Source organism: Aulonocara stuartgranti, assembly GCF_965226115.1.
Source record: "Aulonocara stuartgranti genome assembly, chromosome: 22".
NCBI lineage: Eukaryota > Metazoa > Chordata > Actinopteri > Cichliformes > Cichlidae > Aulonocara > Aulonocara stuartgranti.
Genome location: NC_138957.1, coordinates 18,685,080 through 18,701,019, shown reverse-complemented (window position 1 = coordinate 18,701,019; position 15,940 = coordinate 18,685,080). Strand labels below are relative to the sequence as shown.

General features: G+C 41.5%; 1 protein-coding gene across 4 annotated transcripts in view; it reads left to right on the top strand.

The window, feature by feature from the left end:
- Positions 1–1,562: 1,562 nt before the first annotated feature.
- Positions 1,563–15,940, top strand: part of pum1 (pumilio RNA-binding family member 1) — a gene marked incomplete at its 3' end in the record, with an annotated part of 28,194 nt that continues 13,816 nt past the window's right edge. The window contains exons 1-6 of one of the 4 annotated variants that reach the window (XM_082521782.1): positions 1,563–2,041; positions 5,803–5,975; positions 11,405–11,527; positions 12,186–12,254; positions 13,395–13,497; positions 15,602–15,795. In XM_082521782.1, coding sequence (XP_082377908.1) covers positions 5,814–5,975; positions 11,405–11,527; positions 12,186–12,254; positions 13,395–13,497; positions 15,602–15,795 — 651 coding nt within the window. In that variant the 5' untranslated portion in view covers positions 1,563–2,041; positions 5,803–5,813. Of the gene's footprint in view, positions 2,042–5,802; positions 5,976–11,404; positions 11,528–12,185; positions 12,255–13,391; positions 13,498–15,601; positions 15,796–15,940 lie in introns of all 4 variants that reach the window. The other 3 variants (XM_082521784.1, XM_082521781.1, XM_082521783.1) reach the window with 3 other exon arrangements.

The window sequence follows — 15,940 nt, the reverse complement described above, 5'->3', positions numbered from 1 at the left end:
GATAGAGTAAAGATTAAGTGGTGATATTTAAACGAATGGGGAAGAAAGATAACTTTAGTGACTTTGAACGAGGTATGGTTGTTGAAGTATTTCAGAAACTGTTGATCCACTCCACCACCACCTCCACGGTTTAGAGAGAATGGTCTGGAAAAGAGTAAATCCACAGTGAGCCGCAGTTCTCTGGGTGAAAATGCCCTGTTGATGTCAACTGTCAGAGGAGAATGGCCAGAGTGCTACAGAAACTCAAATAAATAGTCGTTACAACAGGTATGCAGAAGAGCATCTCTGAAGCAGATGGGCTGCAGAAGCAGAAGACCACACCAGGTCCTGTCAGCTAAGAACAGGAAACTGAGTGTACAATTTGCATGAGTTCACCAGAACTGGACAATAGAAGACTAGAAAAATATGGTCTGGTCTGATGACTCCATTTCTGCTGCAGCATTTGAATGGTAGGGGTAGGATTTGGTGTAAGCAACATGAAAGCATGGACCCATCCGTGCGTTGACGGTTCAGGAAGATTTTTTGGCACACTTTGAGCCCCATAATACCGACTTTGTTCAAATGCCAGAGCCTATCTGAGTATTATTGCTGATCTTTATAATAACAGTGTATCCATCTTCTGATGGCATGTCCAAAACTCAAATCATTTCAAACATTTTTTGATCAAGACAATAAGTTAATTGTACTCAAATGACCTCCAGTGTCACCAGATCTCAATCCAAAAGAGAACCTTTGGGATGTGGTAGAACAGGAGGTTCCCAGTACACAATGCTGTCACGTCAATATGGAGCAAAATTTCTGAGGAACGTTTCCAGCAGCTGGTTGAATGTATACCAAGAAAAATTTAGAAAACTCTGTAGGCATAAAGGGGGTTCAACCTTGTGGTGGCTAAGTGTATCTAATAAAATGGCTGTTTAGTGTATTTCAAGTAATTAAGTTGAATTTCAAAATAAAATAACAGCAATTTCATAGAAAGATTAGCAGCTGTGTCTGAAAGTGTGTATTACTATATTGTGATTTAAGTATCATGATTACTTTTAGTATATTAAAAAAGAAGACAATACAGAACAACTTGACCATGTTCCTGAGTGGAACTCATATGATAGAGACTTAGAGGTATAATTTCAAACATTGTAAATGACAAAGAGGGGGGTAATCTTATTTTAACTTTGTGCGTCTAAAAATAACAAGTGGCGCTAATTATATACTTATGGCTATTTAATCCGGGATTACTGGGCCGGAGGAGTCCTACAAATGCCCCATATGATCCCCAATACATTTTCTATAAGGGTAGCCATTATCTACTGTACCCATGACGTCATCCGCGCGCGGGTGCGTGCGGACGGCGTTCTCTCCGGTCTGCAGTCACGGTGTCGCCACTGGCACATTTCCAAAGGACCACTGGGTTATTTTTGTAATGTGGGCCGCTCACTGCCCCCTTTTCACGCCGTCTGCCCACATTCCGGAGGTGTAACGGAGCGTCCGGGAGCCACGCACTGGCTGGCCTTGTGGCGCACCCCGTTACCGTGGAGACCCCGGCGCATTGTATAGCCCACAGTAAAGGAAGGCTGTAGCAGCGGAAGATAGCACCATAAATATATATTGAAAAATGTTTACATCTTTTTTAAATTTAAACACACATATAAAGTTTTTATTGTAACATTGCAATATAATTTAATTTAATTAGTGACGTATTCTATTTGAGATACAAGATGAACAGAGAAGCTGCCGTCTGTTAAAGCATTTACTTTTTTCGCCTTTAGCTAACAGACAGGTGAATGAGGTGCAGGTAAAACAATAATAAACACGCCCCGCAGTGCAAGCAGACTACAAACATGCATAACAAAGGGACCGGTCCGGTGTGACCCTCCTTCCCTCCCCTCCCGGTTGGCGCAGTGAACCGTACGCTCTCTCTCATCCCTTCCCGTCATGCAGCGCTCTTGCCTGCTCCTCCGTCGAGCCGCCATGTTGTCGGAGTGAAAGCCTGGGGTGTTAGAGAGAAACTGGGGCTGAAATCCGCGACCATCCACCCTCTCCGCCGGTGAGTATCGAGTCGTTAGCGGTCGCGGTTGCTCAGGGGGGTGTTTATGCACGCTTCGGTGTGGGTATTGTCGTTACTGCGGCTCTGAAAGGGCGCTAAACGAGAATATTTTGCGAGGCTGAAGCGGCTGCCTCCCTTTCTGCTGCCTGCCTCCTTCCTCCCGTTGTGTCGGTCTTCCGCTCCAGACAGCTCTCGGGCCTTTGTTAGCATCCGCGTCACCGGGACCCGTGGGGCTGCAGGCTCGGCGGACAGGTGTAGTCCTCTGGTTATTTATTAATAACCACACTACGGTGGTGGGGAGCGGTTAAAAACACTGCGCGTTTGTCCACCGGTTCGCCCGGGCTGAGCTTGTGTCGGGAGGCCGTGTTATTGTTGGTAGACACATAGTGAACCCCCCCCACCACGGCAGCTCCGGGGCTGGCGTGACGGGACGCGGATGCATAAAGGTAGCTGCCGTGAATTATTTCACGAAGCATCCCCATACTCGGTTTCGTTTTGATGTGTCATGTCTGCCGGGAGAGAAATGTTGCTCCAGCGTTATCCCCCCTTGCTAGCTTGCATGCTGCCCCTCTCGTATTGTCACACCCCTGTCTGTGCCCGGTATGCGGTGGATTGATCCCCCGGTATTGAATGATTAACCCAGTTAGACCGTGAACACCGCCGCCTGTTTCCGGGTCCTCGCATCAAACTTGTGGCAGACCGAGCCGTGTGCGCTTCTCGGCGGGGAATGGCCGCACTGTGCTGGATTTCCGGGTGTTTCTCTGGCTGATTTCGGAGCAGTAGCAGAGGGATAAAGAGCTAACATTTCCTTGTGGCCTGTCCAAGAGTGGAGGAGGGATGATCAGTCGGTCGATTTGTTTTTATCTTATTATGGGAGGGGGGTCTTCATCCGGTCAGCTTGTGGTTTTGTCTTTGTAGAGGGGGTGTGTTGCACAGTGGTTACAGCAGACGTTGGTAGCTTGCATGTGTTTGATTCATAGTGTCTGCCAGTCTCTTGCAAAGGTAATTACCGTATATGGCTCAGTGCAAAAAGAAGTGCTTGTAATTTCTTTCTAGCCTGTGGGGACATTAATGGGAAGCTGCTCATTTTAACAGAGATTAGAGGTAAGAGTCAAATACAAATTACACCCTTCTCTCATTGCTGGAGATCAGGGGCTGTTGTGTAAAATTGTTGACCACCAAATGCTTGGCCTTTAGGTTTTAAAGATAAAACATTTTAAAGATAATCTGTCCTTCACTCTTTACCTGGGTTAACAAAACAACTTCTTAAAAAATAAGCACCACATCTTTGTCTCTGTTACATGGCTAAATAAATCCTCTAATTCTCACACCAATGTGCATAGTTACTATTTTAAATTGTTCCTTTTACACAATGCACTAAATGCACTGCAGGTTTGAGAGGTAAATCTAGCAAAGACTTGTGCATTCCAATACAATAACAGGGATATTGTTACAGAGAGCCTCGGATCAAAGTTTATGGCCATTAATTCTGTAGTTTATAATACATCTGATCTATACTGTCATGGAAACTGTTGAATGATTAGATACCAGCTAACATTTTCATCAAAAAACTAAACATTATGATATTCATAAATGGGGGATGTATTGCAGGACTGATTTACCCCCTGAAAGCCATGCCTGTAAACAAACAGTTCTGCACGTGCAGTACTGTGCAGTACTGTGCAAAAGTTTTAAGCCCCTCCTTATTTCTTTATGCTTAACTAGGAAAATGAGAAATCTATGCCATAGTTTTCAGGAATGCTTCCTCCTTCATACAGATTCAAGTAATGTGAACAAAAGATGTGTTTTGCGACAGGCTGCTAGTAACAGTGCCTAATGTTGCATTTAAAGTTGGTTCTTTGATAAGTTGTCTGTTATGCATAAACACAACACTGGTTCATCCCTTGAGTTAGGTATTTTTTTTCTGCTTGAATGATTCATAGGTCAGTGCTAAGGGGCTTAACGAACAAAGAAAAAAAGTGTTCCTCTGAAAATGGCCAGGTGCAAGGACAGAAAATGAGTGAAAAACTCAAGACAACCTGCAGAACTTTGATAAAGACCAGTTAAAAACAACTTTAAGACAGTGTGGCTCCTTGGAAGCCACACTGCTGTGAAACACCTTGAACTGGTCAGGAAGTAACTCATCAGTGACTCTGCAGAATATGCAGGCCACTCTGTGTGTGTGTCTAAATACCTTTTTAGGGGTGAGTAATTTGTAGAAGTTTCACAACATTCCTGCCAAGTGAACCTTTGTCACTGGAGTTCATAGCAGCGTGTTTGCATCAGCCAGATACAGAGGGTGCAGTAAAGTTTACATTCTGCTGCCGATAGGCAGGTTGGCAGTTAAATCAGCTGCTGCCCTGGGCTGGCTTGTAAAATGTTCTCTGGTTTACTTCTGTATCTGTTGATCCCAGTGCTCTTGTGCTGATCCTCAGCAGTTAGGCAGCTTTAATAACAGTTCACCATTTTGTCGTAAGAGTGTTATACCAACAGTCTGGTAAGCAGTATTGCAGCATTGTGTGTGATATTCTTTGACCTTTCTTCACAAAGAATAAAGTCCAAAGATGGTTTGAAGGTTTGACTGTTTTAGTTAGGTTAAAATTTTATTTTTTAGGTACATTGTAGTGCTTTTGAATTGTGATTCTAATATATAACCTGTGCACACTGATAGATTTAAAGTTTGCTTTTAGCTCGCGTGAAGCTAGTTTTTGTTATTGTATTGCAGTTGCATAAAACAGCGTTAACTGTCACCTGGTGCAGAAAGTAAACAATATTTGTTTAAATATTTTTGCATCTCTGGTTTGTTGTCAAACGTGTGAGGGCTGCCCTACTGGAAAATGAATGAATTTTGGCTCAATTTCCTTTGTTTTCTCATTTGTGCCTTAATCAAGACGTTTATGTCATTAATACTGCAAAACAAAGTGGTTACACTGAACAATGAAATTCTGACTTTGCAGGTTCCCTTCACACAAGTAAAAACAAAATTAAAATACAAAATAATAAGCACAGAAAATAAATAACATAAAGCAAGTACTACAGTACACTGGAGTGTAGTCAGAATATAAAGTGTAGTTTGGTATCTATATTAATTGGTTTACAGGATAGTGGCACTGAGCCTGACCTTTGACCACAACTCTGGGGGAACCGTAATATTACAGACAAATGATTTGGTTCATTTTGCTTCATATGCTTCCAGCCACCTCGTTTCTGAGTTAGGGGTCATTGTTCACAGCAGTTTAATTGCTGTGAACTAATTTGGCATCAAGCTGGCATGATGACATGGGAAAATGTTAGGTATGAAGATAATATAGTGGGATATCAGCTTTATTATTCTGAGTTGTTTTTAGAGGAGCATGTATTATACAACCCTGCAGTACATCCACCCTGGCAAAAGTCAGCTTTGTTGTTGTTGTTTTTGTAGAGATGCATGGATTCATGCTTTAGATTGTTGTGCTGATTAATTATGCTGCATTGTGTTGCAGTGTGTTTTTTCCCTTTCTTCTCATTTAGGAGCAGATGAGCTTTTAATTTACAGCCCACAAATGAATAAACATCAAATCTCAATAATTATTTTATTGCAGCGAAGTTGGTTATTGGACTGCAGCGTTTTTATTCATAATTTGACACTTGTGCTTCGCGGCTGTTGGATCTTCACCGTTCATCATAAGATTCGGTGTTAAATTGGTCAGAGTGCTCCAAACTTTTACTATGTTGAACTGTTATGTTTTCTGTGACTGATGCATTTCACTCACTCTGGACAGGCTGTGGTGGAATGAGCAGTGTGTGTGTGTTGAAGAGGAAAGCAGTGCTCTGGCAGGATTCATTCAGCCCCCACCATAGAAGTACTTCTCCCAGCATGCCCGTGGTGCTGAGCAGCGGAGGACATGCCCCTCCAACTGGGCAGACCCCTCAGGCCACACCCCCCAGCCAGCAGGTAAAAACCGCCTCTCTGATACATTTGCTATTTTCATTCATTCATGTCTTTTTCCATTGAATTAAACTGGCGTGATGACTTTCTACTACAGCGCATACAAAAGGTAAAGCAGTCTACCTGGATGGCTATTATAGCTCGCCTCTCTCTGTGATAAACACATTGTAATTCCTCTGACATGCAGACAATAAAAATGTCCTGCTGGTTTAATAATGAAACTTTTGAAGTGTGATGCTGTTAACAGCAGGAAATGTTTAGTTGTTTAGATTACCCCAGCACTAACTTAACAAAAACAACCAAAAACTAGTCAGTCCAGTAAGACGAGGCTCATGTGTAAGACAGGAAACTGAACTGTAAACAGCAGATATTTGGGTATAAACTACAAAAGTACTGAAAGCTGGTCAACTGGTCAACAGCTTATCTGGTGTCACAGTTTGTTGTAATTTGGTGGGGTGGCACCAACAAGAACTAATAGACTTCTCACTCTTAACAATGTAGTACCTGTTGTTGTTTTAATACTACAGCTATTATAGTGTTGTTCACAATGGTGCAAGTCATATTTTCCTTCCCTTATCAGTATTCATCATGCAATATTTTACCGCAAATTGGCAGACCACACCAACCTACCTTAATCTGAGCATGTCTGCCTTGTTTTGAAGGTTCTTGTCCTCATAATCTACCAATAGAAGGTGCTCCTGCCTAACTAACACATAAACAACCAATGATTAGTTTGTCACAGTTTTGTAATCTTTCAGTTCCTATTTATTTACACTGGAAACCATTCACTCATTGCACTTTGCAGTGATGGCTTGTTGTTTGCAGCATTCCAAGCTCTGGTTGTCTAGGTAACCCTGTAAAGCAGGGAATGGGCAATTAATTTTCCCAAGTGGCCAGTTGAGAAACTGGGATTGTTGTGGAGGACCGCACCAATGAGCTTCTATCGCACATTTTTGCAGCCCTCCATAACAGTTTCTTGTTGCCATGTCGCTATGCATCATTAAAAGTGGGGATGCAGCTTCAGTGTTACTTATTAATAGGTGTTAGCAGGTGTAGCTGTCAGATGTAGCCAGGAATTGTCTACGTTTTTGGGGTTTTTCACCTTTTCTCTTTGACATTATCACTGAATTTCTCAAATGATGTATTCTGGTTGGTGCTTGGCTAGCTAGCTAACTCTGTTAGGCAATTTTAACTGGTCATATCTGGGTGCATCTAGGCAAATGAGGGTAAAGGTCACTGATCTTACACCTACGGTTTTACTTTAAGCAATATCATAAAAATACCCATATGACTGTAATCTCCAGTACTTTGTTACAAACCCTGATTAGAGCACCAGAAAATGAGACATTGCAACACAGCCATTAAAGCTTGATGACACTCATCTCAAGCTTCCTGGAACATGTGCATTTGACTCGAGAGCTAATGAACCAAATAATTGCAGTCTTATCTTACTAGCTTTAAGGCTTTTGTATTGCCTCGGCTGTTATTAGCTGAATAAACAATGGTTGTTAAAGGAGCTCTGCTTAAACGGCTAGCATCACGCTTGATAAATGCAGGGCATCAGCCACAGCAAAGGGGACCTTCCTCATTGTTAGATCACTAGTTTGGAAGGATTATGGTTTTCAAGTGAAGCGGTAACACCCTTCACTGGCTTCTGAAGCTCAGATGTTGTGAAAACCTTATTTTAGGAGTTAGCCTCTGACCATCTGATCTAGGGCTGAACGATATATCGCATTTGCGATAATATCGCGACATGATCAAGTGCAATTTTCTAACTGCAAAGGCTGCGATTATACTCTGGACATGTCCAAATTCATGGGCTGCATCCTCCTGAGGCCGCATTTGTAGACCGATTACGTCACAGCGACGTGCCGAAGGCTGTCCAAATTACTACCATATCCCAGAATTCATAGCGCGGCCCAGCCAAACTCCAGTTTCCAGGAATGGCGGCCGCTACTAAGTTTTAAAATTACTCATACTAATCTTTCTGGGTCACAAAATAAACTTTTAACATATTTTCAGGCGAGAAAGTAGTTGTGTAAACATCAAATATCTGCTCGGTTTATCAAGATATCCCATATTTGCAAAAGTGCTTTGACGTTTTCAGAGGCGTCTGCTACCCACCAGCTCGACAGCTAGCCGGGACCTCGAGGGTTACTGATGCGGCCGAGAGCGGCACAACTCCCGGCACATCATTTTCAGATCACCGCGGAGTTTCGCTGCTCGGGTTAAACGTAATATATAAGTCACTTAGACAACCTAAAAATGTTATTGTTGGGTTTTTTTCAGTGTTTTGTTTGTTCGTGAGTAAATCGGTTTGGCTGAGATTAAAGTTATTAGATTAGATTAAATAAAACTTTATTAATCCCCCGGGTGGGTTCCTCCTTGGTTTTCACACAGCTGACTAAACGTCAAACAGAAAACTTATTAAACAGAAGTATGAGACAGTCGAGAATTTACACCAGTGTCTGGTTATATTTTAGATAGCAAGAAGCAGACGGCCGAGTTTATTAAACTCCACCGAGACAGCGGTGACGCTAATCAGAACTAGACCGTCCAATTTCACGCCTTTAAATTTTAAAGGCGTGTTTGTGTGTGTGTTTATACAATTGCTATTATGTTTGCACTTTATGTGTAATGTTACTGACTGCAGAGATCAGTAAGATGTGTGTATTTTTTATTTATTAGTTTTATTTATTTAATATTATTTTTTAATTGAATGACTGTCTAGTAGTTCACAGATGTCGAAAAACTGAGTGTGGTAAAGCCACTGATTTTTTTTATGTATATTTCTGCAATCTGCACATTGTACTGACTTTCATTTTAATGTTTACACCAGGGTTCCTTGTCAGCACTTTATGCTCAGATGTTTGTAAGCTAAAAATAAACTATTGTGTATGTTCAAATATACTGTTGTGATTGAAGAAGTTAAATAAAAATGTCAGTCATCAATTCATGCATCACCTCATGTCATCATAACAGAGGTCTGTCTTCCAGGAAAGAACAGTTTAAAATTAATGTAATATAGTATTGGCCATACTATATGATGTATTGCTTGTATTTGTTTAATAATACAGAAGACAAAGACCTTAAAAAATAATCGCATATCGCATCGCAATCGCAATATTGGGGCAAAAAATCGCAATTAGATTATTTTCCATAATCGTTCAGCCCTAATCTGATCAGGGTCTTTTAACTGTTCCACGCTCTTATTTTAAGTCCACAGGTGACCACGCTTATGAGGTTGAAGCGCATAAACTTGATCTTCATCTGACTCAGTTGTTTGTTTTAAACCACTGCGTAAAAGTTATTATTGTTGTTATTTCTGCTACATCGGGTGTCCATGAACACAGCTATTTTCTGGAAATGAAGCTGACATGTTGTAGCATGAAGGTGGCTACAATCATTAGAGCGCTGCCTCTAATGGGTTATTGTTTTGGTTTTTTTGTGTTACACATACAATTCACATGTTCGGGCTTTCTAGAGAGTCAGTTTTATATCATAAAGATTCAATTCATTGTTGTCAGCTCATTTTTGTAAAAAACAAACAAACTCGTGGCTGCTGTGATAATTGATTCTTTGTAGGTATTTATATAGAAAAATTACTGAAGTTTTTGTCACCTTTTTGGATGTGAGGATTTTGCAGATTAACAAAGGTAAAATGTAACAAACCAACATGGGCTGAATTACTGTGATGAATACATAATAAACCAAACATATATTCCTGAATTAAGGAATATATATACTTTGCGGCAGTTTGTAGCAAATGATCCCAAATCTCTTTGGTTTGTGTCAGGAAGGTCCAGCTTAAAAATCTGCCAAATCAAACCTGGAGCTACTCACTGTGGTGATCTGTGAGTAAAGAAGGAGCAGAAAGTAGCTTCATCTTGTGGGAGTTTTAAGTGATGCGCTACTACCTTTTCTTTCGGTGCAATGCATGATGTTATACTACGCTTCTATAGTGGCAATCAACTCCTCCTGAAACTTTTCAGTTTAGTCTCCTATACATCATTCACCACTTTGAGCCAGTGACTGAGCGACTTCACATTGTATGTGTTGTTATAGCCTTTTTGAGCATTTTTTATGGGTTATGTGACAAATATTTAGATTTTTTTGTGCAGTACAGACCATCCAAGATGTTTGGACTTCAGTTTTGGTGAGTGAAGTTCTGGTGATGATAATGATGGTGATGATTAAATGCAAAAGGTTGGATAAACACATACCAGAAAGAGATGAGTGAAGATGAAACCCTCAGTGCATCATGGGAAGCCCCTATCAGCCTAGACCTATTGCATTAGCTGTTAACTTGGCCCTTAGCACTCTAGCCTCTTATCCATATAAGGTCACTTCTGATGTTGAAGCTAGACAATGGTCAAAAACCAGTAAGTGTCACATGTCTTTGGTTTGGACACACCGTCTATCCTTATGTCCTCCTCGCTGCTGGATTTCCTGCTGTACTCGTTTTACAGCCAAAAATGTTCCTGAAGCTCATCTGTAGTGTCCTCTGCTGCTTAACTGAAATGTTGTTTGGTAGTCTGAAATGTGGCCCCCAAATCTGTTAATACTGTGATGCTGCTGTGACAGGTCTGAACGATATACTGTCTTCAGCACTGTGTAAATTGTATTTGTTCCACAGCAAAAGAAACATTTTAAGGCCCCAAGGTAGTCTGAAGGGTAGAAAATGTTAGTTCATGATAACAAGGTTGGTGTTTTCATGAGTAATCCTTGGGGGAGAAGAATGTTTTCTGATAAGCAACAATTTGGTCTGACTGGCTGTCTTGTGCTTTGCGTGTACAGCAAACAGTAAGCCCAGCTGTTTCCAGTACATGGTAACCGTGGATTCTTTGATGGTGGTGTCTTGTGGGGGAATTTTGAGTTTTCCCTCAAAGTGAGGGAGGGAGGAAGTGACTGGAGGCTTTTCTGTTAAACAGAAGTATTGCCTCTTACTTGGACCTGAGAGGATGTGGCCTTACATACTTCAGCCTGTTGTCGTGTTTGAGTGATGCTGCTGATTTCTGAAAAAATCCAAATGACACATCCTGAGAGATGATATTTAACTGGGGAAAACTTCAGCTTTTAAAGCTGTGTTTATATTGTAATACTGATTTTCTTTTTACCTCTGAAACATGCCCTCCATGCAGTAATAATTAAAAAGACTAAAACCAAAACTTAAACAATAAAAACTAAACTGAAAGAAGGAAATTCACTCTGAAAAGTGAAACTGAACTATATTAAAAACAAAAAGTCAAAATAAAACATAAAATAACTAATTAGGAAAACCCCCCCCAAAACAATAAGAACTCTGGTTTCTGTGTATATTTTCAGCATGTTCAGCTCTGGTGAATAACGTTTGCAGTCTTTCTCAGGCACTGTGTTCTGGTTGCTGTTACCAGTAATTCCAGGGTAATGTGCATGTGTGTACTTGTGTCTCTCAGGGTGTGGCGGGCGCTGGACGTTCCCAGGACGATGCCATGGTAGACTACTTCTTCCAGCGGCAGCATGGCGAACAGCCCGGCAAACATCGCTGGCCCACTGGAGACAACATCCATGACAGCCAGGTGTGTGTGTGTGTGTGTGTGTGTGTGTGTGTGTGTTAATGTTGCACAAGTGGCAACATAAAGCAGAGACATTAAAGGAATCAAATTTTTTGTTAGTGACCTGGTAACACTGCCAAAGTTAAAGAGCTGCCACTGCTGTTATAACCTCTACAAAATGCCTTTGTGTAGATGAGTTAGTGACACAACCTGATCAGCTGTCATGTTGTCTTGTGATGCAACATACATCATCTTTATTACACGGCGGTGTAACCATCGGTATCCTTGCATCTGTCCATTGCCAGCTATTTCTTTTTTTTCACAAATCCCTCCAACTCTTCCACGTTTGTGAAAGTTTCGGGGCGTTTTTTTCATTTCACCCGATGCATCTCTCTGCACCATCTTTTTCAGCATCCTTAAACACAGTGTGGTGATAAGTATATGTGCTAAAAGGGAAATAATTTCCTTGTAACTAAAACTCTAAAGTAACTAACTCATCTGCACAAGGGGCTTTTGTTGAGGGTTTAGCAGCCGTGGCAGTTCTTTGAGTTGAAATGACAGATTTAATCTCCACAGCTTTCTCAAAATGATCACTAATATATATCTATTTTCTTAACATGGTCCTGATAGTCTTTGATAAGTGTTAGCTGAATGGACAGTCTCATTTGCTTTCTGTTTGCAGGTGCGCTCCATGGACGAGCTGAACCATGACTTCCAGGCTCTCGCTCTTGAGGGACGCGCTATGGGAGAGGTGAGACAAGAGTTGATGAATCAGGGTCACTTATTGTGAAGAAGATGGTGACCTCAGCCAATAATGAAGCATTGAGGCTGGTTGCTCATGTTTGCACTTCTAAATTTAGGTTGAAATGAGTGCTTCTGACGAGGGCAGACGCCGTGGATCAACACTGCGACATTAAACCGCCTGCCCTGTATTTTGTAGCTTGGGCATTTGGCTGAATAGAAACATGATGGATTACCGGGAGTGAGTCAAACTTGAATAGCAGGAAATCCAAGAGGAAAAAAAAATAGAAATGGATCAGTTGCTTATGAGCTAAAAGCGGTGTTGGGTTGTATTTTTTGAGACTGAAAAGCTCTGAAAGCCGAGAAGAGATTGAGCAGAGATGCTTATTAATTCGAGCTCGTTGGACCGGCTGTTATTTGTTTTGTATTTTGCACTCAGTAAGTCTGTTAATGTTGGGCCAGTGCCTGCAGTTAGTTTTGGCTTGCTTGATTACTGTTTTGCTGCTATACACTGTAATATATCAGTAGTGAGAGTGACTATTAAAAGCTTACAAAAATGACTCTGTAATCTTTGTTTTTTAACTATAAATGGATTTTTTTGCCCCCTCTAGCCAGAAGATGCACATCAGATTAGTTTCAAAAGTTTTTTTTTTTTTTACTGTGAAAAAAAGAAAACTATCACTGGGTGTAATAAAAACCGAGGAGAGATGAAGATAAACAACTGAACTGCTGATAAGGTGCAAGAATTTCTTTTGAATCCAAGCATGAAGCTGTTCCCAGCAGGAACATCGAGCTCCTGTTTGTTCCTCTACGCTAGTTTTTGTTGCTGCAGAAGCAGTTTATGTTTTTGATTGACTCATCCAGTTAGAATGACCTGTTCTTGTTTGTTTTTTCGGGGGGGTTCAGTCAAGGGTCGAAGTACAGATGTTGCTGGAAACACAAGAACGGACTGTTTGCAGCAACAAAAAAAGAAGTTTGCCCATTTGTAGTCTTTGCCATCTACTCAGAGCTCTGCTTGTACAAACTTCCTGTTCTGTATGGATTGATTTTTAGTTTGCCTGTTCTCCCATCTGCCAGCAATATCTGTGTAACCTCATCATTTCTTTTGCCACCTGTTTCATTTCTTCATTGTCTTGTGTCTCTGCAGCAGCTGCTAACTGGTAAGAAGTTCTGGGAAACAGATGACTCTGGGAAGGATGGACCAAAGGGGATCTTCCTGGACCAGTGGAGGGACAGTGCATGGGGGGCTTCAGGTATTTGCCGTCCTGGGATCTGTTTGTGCCATGGCTGTAGGGAGAAGGTTGGAGTGAATGCATTTTTTCCCCCCACTTAAGCACAAAAACGACCAAAACAATCACTGTCAGGTGTTTGGAAAATATATATTTAGTTTCCTGCCAGACTCAAAGGCTGATGTCAGAGTGAGATCTCTTGTGTTCTCCCAGATCATGTCGAGATCTGAGATTCCTGTTGTATCAAATTAACACAGTGTGGTTATTTCTGTAGACGGGATGACAAAAGAAATATCCCGGCTTTTTACAAGTCATCTGGCGCACCTCGTACATCATGTCTGCACCGGGAAAAAATGCTGACGCGTGTTAGCTCATTTCTAGAGTGTCAAATACTCACTGGTTCATGAAAAAAAGGGAAAAAAATCATTTTGTATTCTAATTTTTTTATGAATTAGTCATGTAAAAATGCTTTTCACTTTACTCTTTGCAGTCTTGTGAAGAAAAAAAAAAAACTAAACACACCTTCCATAAGAATTAAGTGGGTCAGGAACAGCTGGGTGCTGCTATTCAAATGCACTTAACAGATCAGTAACAAGTTTTGTCAGTTTGCTTGTCTGGAGGATTCAGGTGTGTGTTTGCACAATCCTAGCAAATTCCCCACCCCCACCTACCACCACCACAACAATGCTCAAAGAAAGTAAGCAAAACCCAAACAAGCGCTACATTTTGGTTTGCAGGCCTCAGTTAGTATGTCACGTTAGCAGAAAAAGACTGAACAAGTTTGGCATGAAGGGCTGCCAGGAGAAAGTCTCTCTCTAAAGCTTTGCAAATTTGCATCTGAACAAACCACAAGACTTCTGGATCAAAGTGTAGATGTTTGGCTGTAATGCACAGTGCCTGTTCAGCAAAAACAAAATGGAACAACAGGACAGTAATCCCAACCACAAAGGTAACTCTACAACAGAATGAGTGAGGTGGGGGAAAGGAATGAAGGCGTTGCAATGGCCCAAAGTTCAGACCTCAGCCTGATTGAAATGCTGTGACAGGACCTCAGGAGAGCGTCACAAACAAATGCCCACAAACCTCAATGAACTGAAGTGTGGGTGAAACCCCCCTCCCACAACGGTGTGAGAGACTTCGGGCTATTTCTGCTACAACCTTGTTAATCATAGTGTGCTTAGCTTTTTACAGGGCTGCGTAGAGTCCTGTGAAAACTGAAAACGCTTTCAGACAATATCCAATGAATAATTGAGTTGTAACACATTGATTTGATGTTTTTGGTAAAGCTGATGAGTAAATGAAATGAGATAAATTAGTTAAAACTTTGAGCCGTTTCCACATATGCACTTCAGTTTCTGTAGAATCAGCTCAGGAATATTTCTACAGATATTTTTCTCACATGTCACATGGCAGAATTTATGCACGCTATACCAGTGAATGTACTTCACTATTAGCCATGCTATTCACACATCTACTCAATCCAGCATGGATTTCATGCAGGTTTTGTTTTAGGGAGCTAGTAGCTGTTGGATGAGCCGGCTAATGTCTGATGTGACAGCATCAGAACATTTTCCCCGTACATTTCTGTTAAGAGAGGTCTTGGAAAGTTCTGGTGCACGTGTGGGAATGGCTGTATCAGATTTATTAGCAACACCAAAACTTCCTCAGTACATAAATAAAATGAAAAATACGGTAAATAAAAGTGATGTGCAGTATGTAATGAAACTGGAACCTTCCCCTTTGCCAGTGCTTGTTTCAGCATGTGGTTACATGCGCTCTGCTGTATGTGTGTGAGAAGCTGCCAACAGCACTGATTAAGTTACTGAAATCAGCCATAGTGCCTACACAGGCCCAACGTTGAGTTTAAGTTACTCAGATTTTGTGCACTGTGTGTAAGTGGATTAAGATTATTTGATATTGCTGATATCCTAATTTCTTATGAATCTATCAAATACATCAGGAGCTTTGTTATTTCGCCCAGCACATCTGTAACAGCTGAACATGTTGTTACTGCTCCGGATGATCATTTCTATTGAAAAATCTTCAAGCCATCTGTTTTGAAAACTGCTACTTTTTGCTTGCACAGTTTGCTGAGTAAATGTGTCGTTCTCTGTTCCTCTCACGGCAGATCACTCGGTGTCTCAGCCAATCATGGTGTCCCGTCGGCCAGGGCAAGGTTTCCATGGCGGTGGTGAAGTCGGGGTGGGCTCTGTGATGTCTCCACGGTCTGAGAGCGGAGGGCTCGGGGTTAGCATGGTAGAGTACGTTCTGTCCTCCTCACCGGCTGACAAACTGGATTCCTGTCTTCGAAAAGGACCCTATGTAAGTGTCATTACTCAAACACTTCTGTTTCCCTGATCATGCTAACTGTAACTGCCACACACGCCCATTGTGTCATTTTCTCCCACTGACAACGTGTAGTTTTTGTCAGTGTCACTTTGTCCTTCCTGCGCCTTCCTCTGTGTGT